The sequence below is a fragment of the Diplotaxodon limnothrissa genome, linkage group LG3 (genome assembly GCF_057381915.1).
Source record: "Diplotaxodon limnothrissa isolate DT_005_m linkage group LG3, D_limnothrissa_male_GT1.1, whole genome shotgun sequence".
Lineage (NCBI taxonomy): Eukaryota > Metazoa > Chordata > Actinopteri > Cichliformes > Cichlidae > Diplotaxodon > Diplotaxodon limnothrissa.
Window position 1 is genome coordinate 45,996,466 of NC_140598.1, and position 24,930 is coordinate 46,021,395.

General features: G+C 41.1%; 1 protein-coding gene across 3 annotated transcripts in view; it reads right to left on the minus strand.

Annotated features, from left to right (window-relative positions):
- The window catches only part of ndrg2 (NDRG family member 2), a 49,035-nt gene that overhangs the window by 6,577 nt on the left and 17,528 nt on the right, over positions 1-24,930 (minus strand). For all 3 annotated transcript variants that reach the window (XM_085349452.1, XM_085349454.1, XM_085349453.1), the window contains exons 2-7: positions 13,724-13,809; positions 9,586-9,627; positions 4,942-5,047; positions 4,723-4,843; positions 4,063-4,125; positions 3,707-3,767 (exon numbers count right to left, since the gene is read on the minus strand). In XM_085349452.1, the coding sequence (XP_085205578.1) occupies positions 3,707-3,767; positions 4,063-4,125; positions 4,723-4,843; positions 4,942-5,047; positions 9,586-9,627; positions 13,724-13,798 (468 nt within the window). In that variant the 5' untranslated portion in view covers positions 13,799-13,809. The remainder of the gene's footprint in view (positions 1-3,706; positions 3,768-4,062; positions 4,126-4,722; positions 4,844-4,941; positions 5,048-9,585; positions 9,628-13,723; positions 13,810-24,930) is intronic.

Consider the following 24,930-nt stretch of genomic DNA (forward strand, 5'->3'; position numbering starts at 1 on the left):
ATGAGTGAAATATTCAGGATGAAGATCTTTGCTGACATTATTTAATTTGCAGAAACCAAAGCCATCAACTCTTTGAAGGCTGGATTCAAAAATCCCACCAAAAGTCAGTTAAAAATTAAAATCAGAGGCATAATGTGGTTCGGTAATATGAATGTGTGCTTCCCATGTGGATGTATGCACTCTCTAATGTGTGTGCATGATCCTGATGAGAAGCAGGATGGTGTCCTCTGGGATCTCGTCCAAGTTCAGGGATTCAGTGATCTCCTGGACCGTAAGTGGCTTTATTTGACTGAATCTGATACTCCCAGAAGTTCTCAGTCGGATTCAGATCACGGGCTAGTCAGTGACATGATTGCTGTTGTTTTCTAGGAACTGCCTACGTACAGTGACTACGAGGCCAGACAATGTCTTACACCAGGATCCACTGCACAAAGATAAGGTTAAGGTCTAAAGATTTCACCCTGGTACCCAACAGGAGTGCTGTTAGTTAACAGGTGGAGGCCTGTGTGACCCTCAAAGGATTTGCTTCCTCAGATCATCACTGACCCACTGCCAGACCTGTCATGAGCCAGTTTAACTAGTCACATCGGTCGAGCTGCAAGCAAACAGTGACGTGGCCACAGCTCTGTACTGGTTATACCACCGCTGAAGACACAAATAGTGTTCTCCTGAGCGATAGGTGTTACAATTCACACAAAACCTCCACATCAGGGTTGGTACAGGAGGAAACGTCGAAACTGGAAGCAGTTTTCGATCACTACATTAGCTAGGGCAAGAACAACAGGGTATAATAAACCAGGCAGTTTCAGGCAGCATGATGTCCAGACTCTTTTATATCTGTCACACATGCTCAGTAAGAAGCTCCTCACCGGTGGCAGCTCTGCCAGATCTGCTGTTTTCTGGAGAACGGCACAGAACTCTACAGTGGCCCTGAGAAGCCAAACGGACTGCAACTTAAGAAAACACCAGCAATAAGAAGAATGCTGCAAAAACACAACGGAAATAGGAAAAACTAAAACAGAAATAAAACAGATTTCCAAAAGCACAAGGGAAGTGTTTCTGGGCAGACAATAACCTGACGGACCAGTTGCAGGAACCAAAATATGCTAAGAATTGTGCTGGAGACACTTAAAAGAAGTGGAGTATCTATCGGTTTTGTGAGGAAAGAAAAGATGAGAGGTAAGTAGAGCTGGGCGATATGAGATTTTTTCATATCACGATATGTTTTTTTCATTTCAGGCGATAACGATATCTATCACGATATAAGCCAAATAACTATATTTGTAAGATTTAAATGTGCCGTTGCTCACAAGTAAAATGTGAAATAATCAGCAGCTTGTTTTTATTTAAATATTTATTTCCCATAATAAGTTCAACAGGGTAGATGTACTTAAGGAACATGAGACTTTTTCAGATAAATAAAGGCAAATATTGCAAACTACACAAAAGGCAGCCGCTAAAGCGTTTAAGTTTCAAAATAGAACAAACGAAACAGACTACTAAATTGTCAATTCCACTTAGAAACAAAATATTAATTCTAAAAATAAATCTTAGTTTGTTTTACAGAAGAACAGACAAAACTGACTAACTTTTGTCAATATCAAATAAACTGAGAACTAAAAGGAAATTCTCAATCTCTCCTTGTTGTATAGCTTAGCTTTTCAAACAGTTTTAACAGTTACTTTAGTCTGACAAAAGCCGAATGACGAATTAGCGCTTCCAGTCAGAGACTGAGGCTACGTCCACACGTACACGGGTATTTTTGAAAACGGAGATTTTCCGTTTTCGTTTTAAAAAATAATCCCGTCCACACATAAAGGCAGAAATGAAGGAAAACGCTGCTATGAACATGCCAAAGCAGCAGGTGGCGCTAGATTCCTAACCGTGCAGAAATGTTGGCCAATCAGAAGTCTAGAAGCCTCGGTGGGAAAAAGTAAACAAAGCTGGGGCATAGAAGCAGAACTGAGTCGTATGTGTGGAGGGACAGTAACTGTGTGTATATGTAAGCATTTAAACACTGCAGAGAGTAGAATTAACAGTAACAGTATTGTAGAAATTCATTTCACCGAAACAATAACGTGGCGCACAGTGTGACGCATGCACCAGTTTATTGTATTTCCAGACTTGCTTTCGGCACAATTTACAGTGCACGCTACTCTGTTTTTGTCAGACTTGAAATAGCCGAAATACCTTCACACTACGGACCTTCTTTGGCTCTTCCGTTCGACAATCTCTCCGGCATTGGAACCATCATCTGTTTTCTCTTCGGTCACGCTCGGTTGATTTTTCTAGTCGGCACACTCATTTCCTCCATTACCCGCTGGCTGCTTCCCAAACAAACACACGTGCGGCTTGGCACTTGTGCTGTACGTAACAAGTCACGCGACGTGACGCTGCGGCTGTGATTGGTTCGGCTCTGCGCTGCTTAATTTGGATTGGCTGACCTTTTTTTTTTTTTTTTTTTTTAAGAGGACAAGAGCGGCGAGGTCTATCGCGATAGCTTAATTTCTCTATCGAGTAAAAGTTATATCGCGATACATATCGTTATCGTTCTATCGCCCAGCTCTAGAGGTAAGTGTGTTAGCCTAACTATTAGCCTAAAAATCCGTCATCAGTATTATATGAATCATGATAAAACACATCTACCATGTTTTGGGTTCCTGCAACTGGTCCGTCGGGTTATTGTCTCCCCAGAAACACTTCCATTGTGCTTTTGGAAATCTGTTTTTCCTATTTCCATTGTGTTTTGTGTGCTTTTGCAGCATTTTTCTTATTGCTGGTGTTTTCTTAAGTTGCAGTCTGGTTGGCCTCTCAGGGCCACCGTAGAACTCTCTATAAGAAAGTCGAGTGACCTCTTCTGTCACGGACCCGGCTCTGGGGACTCGGGGTCCGTGGGCAGTGGGGACTGTGACTGTTATTGTTATTATTATTATTATTATTATTATTATTATTTGGTGTGTTGTCTGCACTGCCCCTATGCACATCTGTATGTAGGCAGGTATGTGTGTGTTTTGCCTTTCTGCTGTGGCCAAGTTACAGGCACCTTCAGCCCTGGGGGCGTGGTCTAACTTGAGGGCTGGCCACACCCGAAGTCCTGGCCGCACACCTGCTCCTCATCTGGGCTCGTCGGGGGAGCTATTTAGATGAGCGATGGAGCTTCCACCGACGCGGGATTATTGCGTTTGACTACACGTCAGTCTTCAAACAAGTCAAGTGTGAGTGTATGCCTGCTGGGATAAGTGTTAACGGCTGCCTCTATTGTTTTCCCCTGGCATCTTCCCTGCACTTAATGTTCGTTAATAAAAAGCCCTTTGAAGTTGAAGTTTTAACATCAATTAAAAACCATTTCAATTATTTGGGAACTCTTTATTCGACATCAGGAAGTGACCCAGAAGAAAACTAATTTTGTGGACGCATTTTGTCTGGAGATGATGTTGATTTTCACATTTAAACCAAAGCTAATGAGCATTCAGCTTTTTCTTATTTTAAGAGGTTTGCACATAAATATCCACAAGCATCAGAGTTTAACATTTATTTTACAAAGTGTTCCTGCTGAACTCTTCTCTCTTACAGTCAGCCCCACGCAAAACTGTAAACAAGAACTGACACCATCCTGTGTTAATGCAAAATAAGACCTCTGTCGAGTGCTAAAGCAGGATCTGAAATGACTCATCAGGACAGCTCTACAAAAGAAAAAGATGCTTACCGCGAACCTGGCCAGGATGTATGCTCCTGCTCCCACACCCACTCCGATTACAGTACGGAAGCTGACAGAACGATAAAGGTTATTAACACCTACAGCATACACATGTGCACACAGTGTTATTTGTTGCTGAACACTCTGGTTATTTATATATCTACAGCATTGTGCAAAATTCTTGAACCACCCTTTTCTTTATATTTTGACAAGAAAATGGAAATAGTTGCAAAGATATGAGGCAAAACAGTTTCAACAAGGTCACCACAGCAGGTAGCGCTGTGTGTCTCAAGGCCACTTAGCTCTGTTACACAAATCCAAAAAAATTGCTTGCGGTCACATCACAATAAATACGGTTAACTCACTTGAAAAACTGCAGGACAGCTGGGATCATCTCTGATATGGTCTCCATGGAGGGATACTGGTAACTACAACAGCACACACAAATGAGCTTAATGCAATTAAGCGGCTTAATATGAAAACAAATATGTGAAGAATGTTATGTTACCCAGGAAATACTCATTCTTATCTAAGATCTCCTCAACCTATTCATGGTAGCTGGGCAGCGCTGATCCATTAGATAAATTTCATAAGTAAATACGACGGCTAACACCTCTATCCACAAGGATTTAAGACCACAAAGAGAATGAGCTTCAATTTCGAGAAGCAGCGGCAGAAGCGAAGGGTCAGAGCTGAGAATCTGTCACAATACATGAAACAAAATCCTGCTGAGCCACTAAAATAATCTCACAAGGAAAGGGAGTGATAGAGAAGTACTCGTGGGGGAAGGAATAAGAAGTACGGGGAGAGAAAAGAAGGGATTTTGTTTAAACCTCTGACAAGAGCGCATTAGAGAACAGAGATGGTGCAGGGGGAGATGTGAGAGAGGAGAATGGTAAGGATTTTTAGAAGAGATTAGGTTCAGGCCTGTACGGAAGATTGTTTCCATTTCTCAGAAGTTTACTTTAAAAAAAAAATTGCAAGGTTACTGCAGGACACCTTATCAAACACGATGACTGTCTCACCCTGCAGGGTAGGCGGCGGCCCCCTCCTCTTGTCCTGGGGCGTCGATGTGAATCAGGGTGAAATTCTTGACAATCTCCTGCATCTCTTCGAATTTGAACAGAGGCGAGAAGCAGCTCTTACCTGCCAGGTAACAAAAACAGAGTAAACAAAGATAATGAGGAAAAAACGCAATCGGTAACAAGCAAGAGACTGTTTGACTTGGAGAGAGAGCTACTCACTGTCCAGACCCACATCGTGGAAGGTGAGGATGGCGGGCCTACGGGTGGTTCGCGTGCCGTGGAGGGTCACGTGCAGGACGCCATGCGGAGTCTCAACACTGTGCTCCTAGAGAAAGCAACACGAACAAACACAGACTTAACAACGTCAACCTGATGGTAACATCTGGCATGGAAAACAAAAATAATAACCTTTTCGGTGCATGAACTTTCTTTTATTTTTGGCTGTTTGCCACAGCCGATCGTCTGCCTCCCTCTCGCCCTGTCCCTAGCATCCTCCCCTGTCTCACCAACCCTGCACCAACTCATCTTCAACAAGTTCTTTCTCTTTTTCTTCATATTCAACAACCTTTGTCAAAGACATCCACCACTGCTACACTGCACATGTCCAAACCATGTCTTGCCTCTTATTTTGTCTCCAAAAACTGAGTATTCCTCTCTAGCTCTTTGCAAATTCTGTATGAATGTGGTCCTTGTATACACTCAAGTTAATAAATTGCAAGTTCTATATCCATTCCTCCACTTCAGGTCATCCAATTTTTCTAGACTGCGATACTTGAGACAGGCTGACAGATAAGAGTGTCACAGGGGGATGTTTCTATCCCCCTATTCTATCTATGGCTACGTCCACACTAATGCGTTTTCGTACAAAAACATTGTTTTCTCTCCGTTTTGGCCTCCCGTCCACACTGAGACGGCAGAATGTGATGATTTTGTGGATAATTAAAGTCAGTCATATATCCACAAACACAACAAGCTGAAAGTCAGTGATGCTGCTCGGTTTGCAGTCCTGAATATCACGGCACAAGCAGGATTCACTGCACTGTTAATGTTAGCTATGTTATATTGCTGCCTCTGTTCGGTGGTGTCGAGCCAAACGGACTTTAATGTGTGTTTGAACGAGCTGACGGTTCACTCGTTAAGCTGAAAGAAAGATTCTTTAATCACAGGAGTCACACATGTGTCCACTGTACCATCTGGGAACTCTTCTTGTGTAACACTCGTAATAACACAAACACTAAATCCTCCTTCTCGTGTGCTGTTTTGTAGCAGTGTATACACCTGAGACTGTCACCTGTCTGTCTGTCCTGCACTCTCTCTCTTTTTCTTTCTCTCTGATTGTGTAATAAAAGTATGAACATGTATTAATAAGTCACACTTGTGTTTGAATCCTGCAGCTTATCACACATTTGATTTCCATGTGTGACAACTGCAAGTGTCCAGAGTGAGGACAGACTGAGGGACCCACTGCTGCACATCATCTGTGAGGCTTTGCACCCCTGATGATCCACCAGGACAAACTCAACAGTGTGTGAGGAAGAGGAGGAGGAAGAGCCAGCAGCAGCTGACAGATGGAGAGAATAGACAGACTGTTCCCTGTTTGTGAAGGACTGCTAGAAAAGTTTAAAATAACTAACTGTCTGTCCTGAATCAGTCTTATTAGGTAATGTTCAAATAATTTGATCATTCCAGTGTTTTCAGTGTGGGAGAAAGTACTCAGGGCCTTCAAGTTACACACTATGAAAGGCAGCAACAAGTTTAACATTCAGAAACCTAAAGTATGTATCAGCAGCAGAATGGAGCTAAAAATAAATGTTTGTTTCAGTTCTATGAAGCTTTGAGTATTTTGGATTAGTAGCACTGCTGTGTTTGTTGCATCATATTGCTGTAATTGTTTATATGCTTTATATATTCTGAGCTAAGTTGATCTATAGTGTTACATCATATTCTATAAGGATGTTATGTGTTTGTATACTTTCTGCCCAGTTTGACCCATTTAGCAGAAGACAGCCTATTTAAAGCTCTGATATCTATTCTGTATGACTTAAAGCAGTTATGACATGGTCTGATTTTCTCACCCAATAAAGGAATATTCAATATATCAGTCTACCCTTCATTCTATCAGAAACAGTTATCACAGCTCGTACATTTGCTTTTTCCACACATATATAAGCATTGAGCCAAATGTAGTAATGCCAACATATTAAATGAACAATATTTGTCTCTTATTTATAATACATCTATATATGCACTGTCACAGATACTTGTCTTTGAGTGAAGATTTAAGGTGATAAGACATATAAATAACTGCAACTTGAATCTTTACTGAGGCTCAGTGTTTGACACGGAGTTCAAACTCACTGCTGTAATAGCTAATAATGATTAATATAATATTGGCCATATTATATTTACATTACCACAGTGAGATGACTTTAGTCTCATGAACAACATTAGCTAATTGTTATTTACTAGCTAATCTTGAAATGACTGTTCAGTACAGATATGAAGCCCAAAAATCATGTTTTACAGTCCTGTGGTCTCAGCCTCAGATACTTTTTAAATCACACAAAGCTCACGTAGAAACAAATGAACAAAATATATTCTCCTTCATTTCTGTCAAACAAAGCTGCATGAAACGTTTCCAGCTGTTAGTATCATGGTTGCTAGGCAACCTGGGCAGCGCGACGGAGGCTAGACCGTCCCATTTCACAAGCCTCGCACTTCCGGCGTTAGCGGTCTTTGAGTACGCGGCCCTTGAGGACTGTTGAGGCTGCGTACTTTAAGGCTGCAGACCCTGAATTGGGATACAGCCAATATCTCTTGTGTTTCTTTTTGTATTCATAAGTTTGTGAGATCAGCCACACCTGTGGCTCCTCAGCTCCTCCCCCTGCAGGGTCTGTTTACTGCAGCTCACCACTCATTCCCCTCTCCTGTGTTTGGATCTGATTTCTCCTGTGCTTTCACTCAACAGCTTGTTTTCAGTCCATTCACATGGATGCCAGCTTTCAGTCTTTCTGCAGCCTCACTCTGGTTTACCAGCAGACTCCACAGCCTTGTGCTTCATTTCTATCGACCCATCTCGATTACTGGAGTATTCTTCTAAAATCATTGCCAACCTGAGCTTGTGTTGCCTTTTTTCTATTTCTGTCCAGAAAGTTGGTTTGACCCTAACATGCTAATGTTAAAACGACTGTTTTTCTTCAACCCTGCCTTTAAGTTTTAAAGAGCATCATAAAGACTGGAGCTTGAGTCCTTGACAGCCTTTGGTCTTTAATTAGCAAATTATATACAAAGTGGATACAGATGTGTTTTCACATTTTCAACCATCACTGTACTAAGGTTTAATGTAGCAGAAATAAATCCATAAAAAAAGAAAAGGGAACAAATAGCCCTGAGTTTTGGGACACTGTGATCTGTGATGATTCACAAGATGCAGCTCATAGATTTATTCATGACTTTCTGTCCATGGGAATTCAATGCAATTTCATTTCAACTACCATCCTCTGACAACCTAAGCATACTACCTGATTCAGCAGCTTGTAGAACCATCTTTAGCAGCAATAACTCAATTACTTTTTTTGTGTGCGACTTTATCAGTCTGTCGCATCATTGTGGACACATTTTAGCTCAATTTTCTTCACAGCATTGCTTCACTTTATTGAGGTCTGCAGGCATTCATTTATGCACAGCTCTCTGAAGGTCACAGCATTTCAATCAGTCTGGACTCTAACTGGGCCACTTGATTGTAGACTTGCTGGTGTGTTTGGCGTCCCTGTTAAGGCCAAGCTTTAGGTGTCAGACAGACAGCCTCACATGTGACTCTAGAATACTTTGGTCTACAGAGGGGTTCACGGTCAACTCTGTGACTGCAAGGTGCCCAACTGCTGTGGCTGCAAAACAAGCCCAAACCGTCACCCCTCCACCACCTGTCAGTTGGTATGAGCTGTTCGTGCTGTTATGCTTTGTTTGGTTTTCTCCAGCCGTGGTCTCTCCACTTTGGTGTCATCTGTCTAAGTCTTGCGGTTTGTTCAGATGCAACTTTGCAAACTTAAACCATGCTGGCATGTTCTTTGTAGAGACAAGGGGCTTTCTCCTGGCAGTCCGTCCAAGCTAGCCAAGCTTGTTCAGTCTTTTTCTAATTGTGCTGTCATGAACTTTAACATTTAATATCCTAACATTTAGAGTCTGAGATGTAGCTCTTGTATTTTTTAGGGTAGCTCTGAGTGTTGCACATACAGAAACTGGGGGGAATTTGCTCCAATGTCCACTCCTAGAAAGACAGTGGCATTGTGTGTTAACACACGTATGAATGCTCCAGAGCAGCAAATCCCCAAACCTTCTGCTCACGCTTGCTGATGATGAGTTAATCAAGTGCACCTCGTAATTCCTATGGAAGCAGTAAGAGTGCACTTAATTTTTTTACATAATTGCAGAGAGTGCAGTGAAAATGTTCTTGTTACATGACTGTACGATGCAAAGTTAGTTCTCAACTGCTCAAAAAAATGGGCTGATTTTCAAACGTCAGTGGGACACAACAGGATGGGCACCATATTCATGGGAAAGGGGCACAATGAAGAAATAAAACACTCACAGAAACCTGTCTTGTTGCAAAAATCTGTAAAATACAGCTAAATCCATTATTAATAGTTTCCAAACCCTACTAACAACTCTTCTGTGCAGCGATTTTCATTCCGCTTCTATATTTTTCCTATCGACTACTGACTGGAAAAGAAGCCTCTGTAGAGTTACTAAATATACTTGAATAAAGTTGAATAAAATAACTGTGTATTTCATTTATAACTCAATAATAGTAATAATGCAATGCTTATTCAAACACATTAGCATGCATTTCACAGACAGTCTCACCTGTCCTTGGTCCAGGAGTATCCTAGCAGCCAGTTCAGCATCCTGTTAGAAAAAGAGCGACAGTCTCATTAGCAAAATGTGCACAAAGATTTCTTTTTACATTTGGAAGTAAGTGATGTCCTGCCTGTTTGGGTACTACGGGGACAAGATTTATTTAAAAGTAAATCAAGCTAAAAACTAAGAAGGACTCATTACCCACCAACTGAACAAATCAGAATAAATTCTCACTTTGCTTCTTAAAAAAATCTTAATTAGGACTCCTTAAATTTATCTTTTTAGTGTGCATTACTGAAAATTGAGTCCAAAGGAGTGACATCTCAGCCTGCTGTTCTTTCATTTCTTTGTTCTTTCATGTCTAGAGAGGCTTTGCTTCCTAATTGACACCCACAAAGGCAGGATGGATAGCATTACGCGGCTGATACCCCAGCAGAGAGCCCCTTCAGAGGAGCAGGTGGTTGTGACATGCCTGGGTTTCAAACGGGTGGCTCACTTGCAGCTTTGGATCCGTTTACCCCCACTAATGAATTACTAGCATCACAAGCTCTTAGAAAATTAACAGTGTGGGAAGTTGAAGTGGAGATGGGCGTGGGCACAGATGGAAGTCATCGCTGAGGAGAAAAGAGGAAGTCCTAGAGGGTTGGTGACTGAAGAGAGGCTGCTGGCTCGATTAATTCAATTCAGTTTTATTTAGATAGCATCAAATAACAACAACAGTCAACTCAAGGCACTCTATATTGTAAGGTAAAGACCTAAAATAATAAAGAGAAAAACCCAATGATCAGGACAATCCTCTCTGTAACACTTGGTGTCGGTGGGAAGGAAAAGCTCCCTTTTAACAGGAATAAAGGTCTGGCAGAACCAGGCTCAGGGAGCGGGGTTATTATACTTTACAAAATGAAACTAAATACTAATACTAGATTTGAAAAAAACACTTTATAGTTAACTGAAATAAATGACTTGAAATAAATAAAACAAACCGAAATAACTGAACTTTGATAATAAAATAAGTCAAATAGGTAGAAATGTCATTAGTTTTAGTACCTGTTAGTTTAGTAAAAACGAGAGACATGTTTATTGTGACTGGTGTCTAAAAGGATATTGTGAGTGATCTTACTTTCAAAACTGATTTTTCTTAAATCTTAAAACTAAACATTTTCATACATTTAAAACTAAACTGAAATTAGAAAATCCACTCTAGAAACTAACTGAAAGTAAACTGAATTAAAAACAAAGTTAAAATGATATAAAAATACAAATGAATTGGAAAATACGAAACTATAATAATTATATCCATCTGCCGCAACTGTTTGGGGGTGAGGGGAGGAAAACAGGACAAAGACATGATGTGGAAGAGAGCCGGAGAAAATTTTAATCTAATGATTACATGCAGAGAGGTGTATAAACACACAGAGAGTGAAGAATTGCATCATGGGAAGTCCCCAGCAGCATAAGTAAGGGAGGATTCAGGGTCACCTGATCCAGCCACAGCTATATGCTTTAGCAAAAAGGAGAGTTTTAAGCCTAATCTTAAAAGTAGAAACAGTGTCTGTCTCCTGAATCTAAATTGTGATCTGGTTCCACAGAAGAGAGACCTGAGATCTGAAGGCTCTCCCTCCCATTCTCCTTTTAAATTCTCTAGGAACAACAAGTAGGCCTGCAGTCTGAGAGCAAAGTGCTCTAATGGGGTGATACGGTACTATGAGGTCGTTAGGATGAGATGGGGCCTGATTATTGAAAACCTTGACTGTCGATCAATTACTGTGGAGGTTGTGACCTGGGTGGAGTAGATACCAGTGAGTGATACATAATGGTCAACAAATTGAACCATTATGTGACCTTTTCCACAAAAAAGTTGATCCACATCTCACACCCTTACCCTGTAGGGTAAGGGTGTGAGAACTGTTTTATTTTTTATTGTTTTATGTAAAGCACTTTGGTATGCCCAAGGCTTTTAAATGTGCTCTATAAATAAAGATTGTTGTTGTTGTTGTTGTTGTTGTAGGGTGAAAAACACATTATTACAGGCTGTTACAGGTTGCTGCTTTTTATTTCCAGTTTAGTTTATATGTTCCATATCTTTAGAGCTTCTGTCTGCATCACCCCTCTTTATTCTGTCATTTTTGCTCAGAGGTCTCTGAGTTACATGGACAATACATTTTTTTGCTGCTGAAATCCAAAAGGAAAGAGGAAACTCAAATTAGACCAATCACAAGCACAAATGAACACCATGATGCAGATCATCAAGCTGAGAAGCACTCCAGTTCTCATATGTCATATATTTAGAGTTATAAAGAATAAGCAATAAGCCCACAGGCAGACTACGGCAGTAAAAGCTACTTGTTATCAAGATGTTTTGAAGTTGTTGCCCTGTGAAAGTCAAATACTCTATGCACAAACAGACTGCTATATTAAAATGATCAAAGTCATGATGATGTAGTTCTCTTTGCATTGGTTAAAGACCCATTCCGTCTGTCTGGCAGCCCAGCTTTAGTAAGTATGAAGGCTGTACTGCCAGACTTTATGATTATCATTAATTAATCTGGCTTCAGTCGCGGATGCTGTGGGTCTTGCCTAAGAGTTAAATCATCTCAGCGGGAAGAGAAAACATAAGTTGAGGGCGAGCACTTCATTTAACTTTGTGACTGGTAGGACGCTGTGGGTGCATGAAGAACCGACAGGGCCAAGTGTGTCCGGTAGTCCACAGCAGAACCACGTCAACAACAGCTACTGTTTCATAAGTGCGGTCACACTCTCTGGGCTGATTTTGTCCTCTTTTACAAATTTTGATTTAATTCTTTGACCTCATTTATTTTCCCACTGAGGTCAAAAACTTGTATGTAGAAGACACAGGAGCTTTTTGTACTATCCTCCTGTAAACCCTGACTTCTTGATTGTTTCTAACTGTTCCCCACGAGCTCCTTGTGTGTATATAAAGAGTTTAGCACTGTTGCCTCACAGCAGGAAGGTCCTGGGTCTGAATACTGTGTGAAGTCATGTCCTCTTTGTGCTTGCCTGGGTTCTCTCCCGGGTTAATCCAGCTTCCTTCCACACTCCCACGATTAATCGGTGAGACTGATTTGTCATCTTTTAGCCCTGTGACAGCCTGGCAACCTCTCCAGGGTATGCCCCGCCTCTCTCCCTATGACGGCTGGTCATAGGTCACCATGTGTGGTGTATATAAAGTCCCGAATCTTGCTTGTCCATTACTGGTTTGTCTGTTCACTTCTAATTCTCTGTGAATTTCTTGTGTTTTTGGTCATGTTCCGATAAAACTGCTGTTTACCATTTTACCTGAAGCATATATCAAGATAGAAGAAGTATTAATTAATTATTAAAAACAATTAAAAATCAGGAAATTAGTTACTAAAAGAGATCAATGCTAGTCACAGCTTGGAAAATAGATTAAAAAAATCACTGGATCGAGTTAGAAACTGCAGAGTCCCTCACATTAATGGCTAGTTTAGAGTTAATTACCAGTTATCTTAACATGCACGTCTTTGGACCATGGGAGGAAGCCACACTGTGGAGTGCCCACATTGTCAACTAGAGAACGTGTAAACTCGACTGAGAAAGGCCAAAGCTGGGGTTCACACCAGGAGAACCACTGCAGAAAAATCTCTGTTGTTTTTGTTTCACTACTGTGTTTTGCTCTTTGTCCACAAGGGGGCTCTGCTCTGCAGCGCTGCATCTGCACGGCAACATCAGCCCAGCAGAGCAGAGGATCTGCTCCCGATCCTTCGGGGCTTTGACGTCAACCTGGCAGATATGAGCCAGTGCTGCAGCTGTGCGCACACACACACACACATCTATATAAGTACACACTGACGCACAAAGTCATGCACAAATGTGCTTGGAACACATGTTGTCACATGTAGGCTTTGTTCAGACTCAAAAACACTTTCATTCATGCACACATGCACAGCAAGGACACATAGTGACACACTTGCACATACACCAGCCCTCTTTTTCTTTCTCTTGGTTTGCTTGTGCTTTCATGTCATGCTCACTGTGTGTGTGTGTGTGTGTGTGTGTGTGTGTGTGCGGATGTTCTTTATTGATCAGATTACATTAAATCATAGTATATTGGAGATTTAGTCTTGTATAACATTCATGTATCTGTAAGAGCTCCATCTCAGACCTTGGTGGTGTCAGCCTGACCCGTGAGTAAAGGCTTATCCTCCGTGATGGCGATCTCCTGCATTTCTGTTGTCATGGTGTTGCCTCCTGCACGGAGAAAAAAAGGCACAATGAGTACTTCTTATTTTTAAAGTCAATCCTCCAGAAATACTGGATACTGTTATAGGGGCATGGAGCACACATAAAAGGGCCGATGCAGGCATTTATGCACACGCACAACAAGTGATTAAATACTGTATGTCGCTGTTGCCCTCTGCGACTCTGTTTGCGCTGTGGGACTGAAAGTTAATTAGTAATTAGTCCCAGTAGAGCAGAAATGGATTGTGGGACAGAGGGAGAAGGAGCTAAAAGACAAAAGGACAGATGGATAAGTCGAGGTACACTTAAAAAAAACACAAGTGTTCAGGATATTTTGTAAATATTCTTTATTCATTTGTTTATTAGTACAGAAAACAACAAAAACAATAAGATATATCAGCCAAGTTTTGGTTTTTTTTCCAGTGTTAATGCGTACTACTGATGATATATATTATATCCATTATATCAAAATTATATTATTATATTAAAACACTTTGTTGTGTTGATATTTGTATAAAGTAACAATAAAATGAGAAAGTGCATCAACATTTCTTCCTAAGCACTTTACATAAGTTAATGCACCATTGTGCGATTGTGAGAAACGACAGCCAACAAACCAGCGGCTGATAACAATGTTTTCAAAGGGGAAAATGAAACTTGGTCAAGCGTGTCGCTTAATTTCAGGCACCTTCACACCTTTACAGCGACAGTGTTTGTTACTGCACGTTACTGTCGCTCCACCGCAGCAACTAGGAGCTAAAAGCTGCTCCCGCGGGCATCGCAAAGGTGGAAGGAGAAGCTAAGCTTATTTAATTTCCCCGCATTGATCTTTGCACTGGTCTGGGAATTCAATCAGAGGCCCTCCCAGTCACGACTCCAGACATCCCACTGCCACAGGATTTTTAAGGTGCTACTTTCATGGTTAAAGAAATGGCAAAATAACGGTTCACCTGCACGATTCATTCATTCAGATGTTAGTATGTCACCTGAGATTGATCTGGAGCAACTGAAGGGCTTTTGCATTTATTCTCATACACTTTAGTTATCTGCAAGACCTGTTAATAGACTGCATTTTGCAGCAGCACATACATAGGGACCTTTGACATGCAAATAACATCAAACGACGCTCAGATCGGTGCAGTGGGAGAAATTCCACACATTGACTTGCCGCTTGCAGCCATGTTCTATTTTACTTCCTTACATTATTGTGAGAATCTGACTTTTTAATCACAGCTTGCCCTGATTTATGGCACAAAACCAGCAGCAGCTGGAATACACACTGAAGGTCTGCAGCCTTGAACTGTTTGGGGTTTTCTTCCTCACTGGGACAAAGTAAACTGACAAACTGTCGCTCAGAAACCAAGTTAAGACATTTGATGTTGGATCATGTGGAGATGACAGCTGCACATACACACAGCGGGACATTTTTCAGAGTGGACAGCAGGTCTGTCAGCAAGAACTGCTTTGTATTACTACCATCCATGCTGTCATCTTACACTATTTTCTGTTATTTTGGAAAATTACCCACACTGAGAATCTCAAGTGCCACAGAGCAGCGATTTTTTTGTGGTTTGGCTTGCAGCATTTACCGAGGCTGAAAGGAAGTGAGCGCGCTCAGGTTGTTATTGTGCCTATCTGAAAGCATTGTGCTCAATCTGACATTTAAACGTGGAATAGGGGACCTTGTGACATCACTTTTTGTGCGAGCGAGCGTGCCCGTGCGCAATTCATGCTCCCATAAACCGATGACTGTATTCTGTCTGCAGATTATTAAAGGAAGCGGGTGGGTGGGGGTGGGGGAGATTGCAAGTTCATGTGTGTGTCCTTGTGTGCGTGTTCGCTCGCATGTGTGCACTCATCAGAAAATGAACTGCTGGCCCCGAGGGAGCTGTGTGTCTCTCTCTGTGTCGCGCACGGAAATGATTAGTCACCAAAGAGCCCCAACACACACACACACACACAAACCTTCAGTTCCTCCATTGTTGACCATCCATCTCTCCTCCACTCCCTTTACATTCATCTGTGTATCAGTTTATTGCATTTATCAGCATCTTATTTTTTATCACCCCTGCCACTGTGCCTGTGTCTCTCTCTGCCTTTCCTTCACTCAGTATCAGTTTCGCAATGACAGCCACTCAGTGGAGGCATCCACTCATTTATTTTATGATTTTATTGCATCACTTCAGCCTCTGGAAGCACTCAGATTTGTCCTCCTCAGCATTTGTGTTTCGGAGAAAGCAGCATCTGTTTACCAGCCTCCTGGATGCTGGACTGGGATATAATACACTGAACAAAAATATAAACGCAACACTTTTGTTTTTGCTCCCATTCCCCATGGGATGGACGTAGAGACCTAAAATTCATTCCAGATACACAATATAACCATCCCTCCCAAACAGTGGTCACAAATCAGTCCAAATGTGTGGTAGTGGGCACATCTGCTATATTGAGATAATCCATCCCACCTCACAGGTGTGCCACATCAGGATGCTGATCTGACATCATGAGTAGTGCACAGGTGTACCTCAGACTGCCCACAACAAAAGGCCACCCTGGAATGTGCAGTTTTTTGCGCTATTGGGGGTCTGGGGACCCAGAACCGGTCAGTATCTGGTGTGACCACCATTTGCCTCATGCAGTGCAACACATCGTCGCATGGAGTCTATCAGATTGTCAATTGTGGCCTGTGGAATGTTGGTCCACTCCACTTCAATGGCTGTGCGAGGTTGTTGGATATTCGTGGGAACTGGTACACGCTGTCGTATACGCCGGTCAAGCACATCCCGAACATGCTCAATGGGTGACATGTCCGGTGAGTATGCTGGCCATGCAAGAACTGGGACATTCTCAGCTGCCATCTGCCCTGAACAATGTGAACCATGATTCATCCGTGAAGCGCACACCTCTCCAACGTGCCAGACGCCATCGAATGTGAGCATTTGCCCACACAAGTCTGTTACGGCGACGAGCTGGAGTCAGGTCAAGACCCCGATGAGGACGACGGGCATGCAGTTGAGCGTCCCTGAGACGGTTTCTGACAGTTTGTGCAGAAATTGTTTGGTTGTGCAAACCAATTGTTCCAGCAGCTGTCTGGGTGGCTGGTCTCAGACGATCTTGGAGGTGAACCTGCTGGATGTGGAGGTCCTGGGCTGGTGTGGTTACACGAGGTCTGCGGTTGTGAGGCCGGTTGGATGTGCTGCCATATTCTCTGAAACGCCTGTGGAGACGGCTTATGGTTGAGAAATGAACATTCAATGCACGGGCGACAGATCTGGTTGACATTCCTGCTGTCAGCATGCCAATTGCACGCTCCCTCATTGCTTGTGGCATCTGTGGCATTTTGCTGTGAGACAAAACTGCACATTCCAGGGTGGCCTTTTGTTGTGGGCAGTCTGAGGTACACCTGTGCACTACTCATGATGTCAGATCAGCATCCTGATGTGGCACACCTGTGAGGTGGGATGGATTATCTCAATATAGCAGATGTGCCCACTACCACACATTTGGACTGATTTGTGACCACTGTTTGGGAGGGATGGTTATATTGTGCATCTGGAATGAATTTTAGGTCTCTACGTCCATCCCATGGGGAATGGGAGCAGTAACAAAGGTGTTGCGTTTATATTTTTGTTCAGTGTAGTTTTGGCTGAAGAGGAAAAGGAAAAAAAAATGAACAAAAAATGTTAATCATCTAATGGCGAGAAAATCCTGTAGACAGATTAGAGTCAACTGATCTGTGAGCCAACAGATGTCAGTCTACAAAATTGTATACAAATCCATTTTGGTGCCGTAACTACCTACAGTGTTGTTGTCATTATCAATTATTCACTGAACGGAGGCTGTCTGTGGTTTGGGCAGGCACACATGTCTGCTTCGCCTCGTTGCTCCATATACCGTCCTGCCATGTGTGTCCTCGTGCTATATGTGACACTATACAGGCAGCTTGTATTTGGCACTCAATCAGTCTGTAGATAAAAAAACCAAGCCATTCTTCGCTGCTCCTGAAATGCAATTCTGTAAAATCATGCAATGCACAATGTCTTACATACTTCCTATGCTTAGCAGACAACTGCATAAACTGCTCATAAAAGCTGGAGTCTTTTAATATTTGGTCATTTTGGCACCAAACTAGCCCACAATTACCTAAATAAATAAATTTGTTTTTTCTCAACTAATTCATTAAATCATCATTTATTGACTGAAAAATTATTAACAACTAAGACAGATGCCCAGAATTTTATGGCTCCAGCTTCCTAATTATCTGCTGCTTTCCTTTTATTAACATGGAAATTTTGTCTGACAAGATAAGTGTCAGTTAATGAAGAACACAAATGGCTGATTAATCAATAAGAACATAATTTATCACAGAAGAATCGATCAATTTACAATTAAGGCAGTACTGAAGCAAACATACAATTCAGCAGGCAGATTATTAAGACAGAGCAATTAAAACATTTAAAGACAAGAACACCAACAGACTGCAGTGAGTGGATTAATCAGCCACATATGTTCAGTGAATTACACTTTGAGACAAAGAAAGTGGGTTAGTTTTAATTAGAGCTCAACTGATACTGGGATAATTTCCCGGTAAGTACTGGAGTTTGATCAATACAGAATTTTAAGACCAATATCGGTGCCGATATTTGTTCATTTGAAAATCTGAAAGGTCTTTATTTTGAATTTATCAGCTGTTAAAAATACAGATTCCAATTGATCGGGAAATAATAACACTGGCATTAATCAGTAAGGTCGATTATTCTTGTTATCAATATATAGGAAAATATCTTTAATATACACATTCAGTATGTGAGGAGTAATTTTAGAAAGAAAATAACGGGATCGTTGATCATTAAGTTTCTAGCAACGTATTTAAAAACAAGAAAACAGTGAGACACTGGCTCTGCTCGACCAGAAGTTCAGGATGCTGCAGATAGTTCCAAAAGTATTGTAAAAAATACAGACAATAAGGGAGAAAAAGACAACCAACACACAGGTGATGTTCACATTTTTAAAAAGAATGTATTTTTGCGTGAATCGTGAAAATGATTAGGTCTTCATAGATCGATGTGAACACACTTTAGTCAACTTTAATGCAGGTCCAGGAATTTTTATGAACATCAGAAGAATGCTAATTTTGCTGCTATCTTACAAAAGCAAAAAATAATAGAGAAGTAGTAAAGACTAAGCTCCCCAACCCACCCCCATCTCTTAGATGTCCAGCGGGTATATCAAGCCTGTTTCTGGACTGTGGCTTTGCCAAAGACTTTGACTGCTTCACTGGGGATTTAATGCCTTTAGCATCTGGCACAATAACACATGCACTGATGCAAATACAGGATGTGAGCACTTGGACTAGATGCTACTTCATCTGGGGTATTTTCACTTCACTGCTATCAAATCCACACTGACTGAAATGACAGAGGAAATGGTGTTTGTGAGTCTTAAGCGTACTATGGTATTTATAAAAGAGGCACCATGAGGCTATTTTGAGAGGCTTATAAACAGAACTGGAATATTCTATGTAGAAACAACCTGATCCCAAATGCAACTACAGGATAGGACTCAAGTTAGTGAAGTGTGTTACCTAAAAAAGGGCAGAGTTAGGAATTTAAAATGACAATATAAACACATACACACAAGCCCAAAGTCTCTGTTTTGTAATTTTGTACATTATGACCTTAGCCTTAATCCTGTCCTGCTTGATATGTAGATTACTGTGCCACAGCTTGTCCCATGTTATTATCATTGGTCTGACATGTCCGGATATGCCTGCAAAGTATATTTGTTTTTGTGAGTCTTTAATTGTCTCTTGTATTTTTAAGGGAAAGTATTGAGTTTCTCCATAAAAGAGATGACTAGTAGCTATGCAGAGTAGTTATTTTCCATGACACAAAGACAGATACCATATTTAGCACAAAGATGACTTCTGTATGCAACGATTGCTTTACTTTTATTGCCCTCCTGGATCAATAATCATTTAGTGAATCAAGCTGCTTTAGCTGTTTTGTTAAACCAATAATCCATAACTGAAAAATAGGAATGACGTTAAAGCCTTGATGTACGTCAAGAATGTAAAACTTATAATATCGACAGTAGAGTCGGGTTTGTTAACCACCACGTTCATATGATTTTCACTGGCCCAAAAAGCTTTTCATGAAATGCACAATTGTTGGAAAAAGTGTGTCTGCATGACAGCAAATACATTTCTCAGTGCATCAAAAAAATTAAAATTCTGATTATAATCATAGCTTTTTATTTTGCCTGAAATGAACCTGGCCCAGTTCTCAAAAACTGTATAAGACCAAGTCATTTTTCCCACTGATAGTTCTGCTGACTGATTGATTAGAGCCCTATATTATACTATAGGGCATTATCGGATTAGACCGATACAACACTTGGTACTTTTAAATTCCATATTCCGATATAGATACTGATATATTTTTTTCCAGACTTGGCTGAAGGGTGTTTCCGAAATTTCTTTTTTACCTTTTATATTTGCCTTTGTTATAAATCTTGATATTGATCGATCAGAAAATGGCTAATATCAACTGATACTGGCATGATAAATCAGACGAGCTCTAACACAGAGTTCCCAGCACTAAAACACTCGATTAATGATCTGCACACACACAGAAAATGACCCCATGTAATTCTGTGATTTACAGCAGCGTCATGCAAAGACATGGCAAAGAATATTGCTGTCTATTAATACAAGTCTGAAATGTTGATTAGCTAAAAAATGTGTCTCAGATTTCTTTATATGTGGAAGCCTTTGGCTCTTTTTTCTTTTGCTCTCCACTGCTCACTGCATTGGGCTGATAATTAATTCTCTGTTGGCTTGTCATTTCTGGAAATGTCTTTCATATTTCATGCAGTCGTTTTTCCATTGTTGATGCAAATATGTAGATTAGTACAGCTGTAAAAGAGTCATCAAGCTCAATGTCAAACGTTAATCAGTTGAATAATGAATCAAATAAGCACAGAACACATTTAGGACATCAGTGTGGTGACAGGTCTTCCATGCTTGCTATGACAAAAGAGTAAATTCAAAAGCTGGTAAGTACTGTTTTTTGTTTTGCTTTGGGTTTTTTATTTTTTTTTTATTTTTGGGGAAGATTCCCAAACCAATGGCTGTTCACTTAGTTGGAGGTCTTTGTAATCAAAGACTGAGTTTTTTTCTTCTTCACTGGAGCAAAATCTCATCTTAACACTTTGGAGTGCAAGCTGTCATTTTATAAATATGCAAAGGCCTGACTGTTCACGCAGCAACAACAGCTACCACAGCATATAACAGAGACACTCTGATTACAACACACTTAGAGAGCCCTTCATTCTCCATTAAGCACGCCGCTGCTCTGCTCTATATCAGCAAGTAGTTGTCTGCTACTATATTTGTCCAAAATGATCAAAAACCTGGTATTTGGAGCCTTTAATTACGCACTGTGGGAGCAATTAAAGATAATATATTTATCACTGTAGGCATAAAGACCGCTGTGGCTGAATACTGCTGAAACATCACATAGTGCTCAGCAGCCAGTAGTAAACGAATCTAAATGATCTTCAGGAATACAAGCTGCCAAAAACAGCAGTCACATGACGACCTTGTGCATCAGTAAAAATGGACATTACGTCTCATGTAACTCACTTTTACATTTAATCTGATCTCACTTACACGCACACACTTTTTATATACAGCTTCCCGACGCTCTACTATCATCCATCTTTCTTTATCTGTGCCTCTCCGAGTCAGTGTGTTCATTGTGTTTTAGAGCGTGTGATAACTGCTAAACTGCACAGGAGGCAGCATCTGTCACCATAGAAAGAGAAAGATGGAGAGAAACAGACAGATTTGCATGAAGAGTAAGAAGTGAGGGAAGGTGGTAAGCTTGCCTTTCATTTGCCTCTACTCTGCTTCCACCCAGCAGCTATCAGAGAACAGCTGTTTGGTTGTTGCTCCGAACAGGTTCATTGTCTAATCAGGTTGTGTCACATAATTGCTTCAACTAAATGAATCCAACCTTGTTTTATACACATTCCTAATCATGCAGCGCGATGGCAGCTCACTTGTTTACCGTTAGCGGGCCCACTCAGTCCAGTGTGTCACGTTGGGTTTCTGTCAATCCTTGCTGTCATTCCTGCTCCCTTCCCCCCTTCTTTTCCTCATCCTGCTCTGTCACACCGACTCCATCTCTTCGTCCTTCAGCACAATGCAATGTCACCACGCGGTGACTTCAGATTGAGGCTGCCAGCAAAGGTTTATTGCAGCTACATAATACCGGTGAGGTTTTACTGAAAAGCCTTTGTGACCACTTTGGAAGAAGGTTACATAAACGACCAAAAAAAGAGACCTGAAGTAAAAAATTTGAGTTTCTGAATTTTGCAAGCAGAGATCAGAGATCAGTGGGTTTGTAATGGATCAGTACTGGTTTCTAAATTGGAGAGAGGTACAACAGCAAATGTCTACAGCCTTCTGTAAAACACGGTGGAGGCTTTGTCATTGCTCCGGGCTGCATTTCAGTCAATGGTGTTGAGATCTCGTCAAACTGGATGGAATTATGAACACAGAAAAGTACCATCAGATTTTAATGGAATACCATTTGCAAAGCATCTGATTGGCTTCAACATGACAATGATCCCAAACACCTTGCCACAGTACTAGAAAGCATACCTGGTTAGAAACACATCCAATGGAACACAATCAGTCATGGATTGGCCTTCCCAGAGCTCGGACCTCAACATCACTAAAGCAAAGTGGGATCATCTAAAGGGAGCCAGCAGCCAAATAAGAGCTTTAAATGGACTTGAATGTGGGCTAAAGGAATAACAATAACCTTCTTCCCCGGAGATAATGGTGATAAATATCCTGGCATGGTAAAAGTTTTCTGGAACAAACATTATCAGAGAAAATGCTGGCAAACTTACATTTTTTAAGTTTGGCATGCACCAACTCTAATATCTACAGCCCGTCCTCATCTTTTTCCACCTACTCAACTTTTGCATTAGTACCAAACAAACTGCCAGCACTTGAACAAAAAACAACATAATCATGCAAAGTACAAACCAGAGTACTTCAAGCGTCCTCTAGCTGTATGCACCTGATGCTGACATTGTTAGGCACTATGAAACTTCATCATATTCCTACTCCAGTGCAGCTGCATGTGCTACTAGCTTGTATGCACACTTTAGTGTCTACAAAGGCTGGCCTGCAAAAAACTTGTGAAACACCTCCACAATACATAAAACCTCCCAAGCCTGCTGATAGCGAGGCAAATAAAAACACCCCTTCTGACAATGATGTTCAAGAAATACTGCTAAGTTTACAGTACACTGTCTATATATCCACTGAACTGTTTTCTGTCAGCATCATTTTCAATCCCTACTGCTTTTTTTATTTCCTTTAGAAGACTACAAGGTGTAGTCTGGGTTATACTGACACCTTTACACACAGCTAGTTAGAAGTAAATCACGTCTTCTCAATGTTTTGACTTAAAGAAAACATTAAAATATCATGTGAAAAAGGTCAGCCAACAGCGATGCATATTTATAAATGGAGTTTGCGGCACTGCAAGAGTAAAAAGCTTTTGCCAACAGACTCAGCTGCCAGCAAAGTTAGAGACACAGAAGCTTGTACTCATGCCATCAGAACAAGCAATTTGGTGGATTTTTCTTATATCATAAACACAAAAGAGAATCCTATAGAGTAAAAGCATCCACATGAAAAAAGACAAATAAAAAAGCAGATTTTTTTTGCTTTGATCAATCATCAGCCGTCAAATTTTGTTTGCTGAGCTGGCAAACCAAGTTGCTGACCAACAGGGAAAGTTTCCCTCGCTCCAGCTGCCCTCTTTCTTTCTTCTCTTAATTTAAACTCTCTTTCTCTCTTTCTCACAGCTCTATACTCTTCTCCATCACTCTCCATCCATCTTTGTCCACGTTGCTGACATTCACCTTCCTCTCGATTCCTGCCAATCATCGCTCCCCGTTCTGTGTCACTGCAGGTCTTTGTCTCATTTCTCCCATCCTCTTTCTGTCTCTTTCACCGCCCAACAGCAAGTGGGAAAGTTTAAAAAAAAGGCAAACGTTTCCACTGGCACACTCTTTTCTTTCATTTGCTCTCACTCTCCACCAGTGTTTGCAGTTCTGAACAAAAAGGGGCGACCAGACACTCAAATTCGCACACGCACCCAGACACATAAACACTGAAAGTAGGGCGCTGAGCATTAAAGTGGCCTATATCAGGAATGTAGGCTGAAGGTTGAAATTCTGAATGGTTAAACCAGTGGCATCTGGCGCGGCCGCTTCAACGTGTGAAGGCGTTGCTATCGAGGAGATGAAAACATGAGAGGGTGATGAGTGGCAGGAGGTTGAGGGATTAATATTTGTCTCTTCACAGTTCGTGACATTTTTAAAAAAAGACAGCTGTTTGGGGAAATATGACTCAGGAACAGCATTCTTCATGTGCTCAAACTCATGTAGGATTTTAAAACCATTTTTTTTAACTGGCAAAAATAATCTACCAGTCAAATGAATAACTCAAATAAAATTATAATTCAGTCACTGGGAGTTTGTTTTACCCTGTTTTACTGTAGGGTCAGTATGTGGAATGACATGAAAGCATAGATCCACCCTGCTTTGCTATAACAGTGTAGGTTTGTGGTGGTGTAATGGTACATGGGGATTATTTCCTTGGCCCCTTAGTACCAAATGAGCAGTGATTAAATGTCACAGCTGACTTGAGTGTTGTTTCTGACCAGCAGTATTGGGTGTAATGTGTTGCAAAGTTACAAAGTAACTCGTTACTGTAATCACATTAGACCTGTTCAGTAAGTTTTTTACTGTACTTAACTCAGTATCTTGATGCCCAATCATCCAGGTAAATATGGATGATTGAAATTCCAAAAGTTGATTCTGTTCATCTGAACGTAGCGTTTGGCCATTCCCCAACTCTCTGTGAATGGTACTTATGGCCATTGATCAGTGGTCTTTGATCAGTGGGTTTTGGTCAGTGGTTGTTGATCATTGGTCATGAGAATTTGCATAATTAAGATTAAGGAACTGACCTCCCAGCCCATTGTTCCTTCAGTGGGCTGGTTTCAGTCATTATGCAAATGTACTGTTTATAAGGTTGGG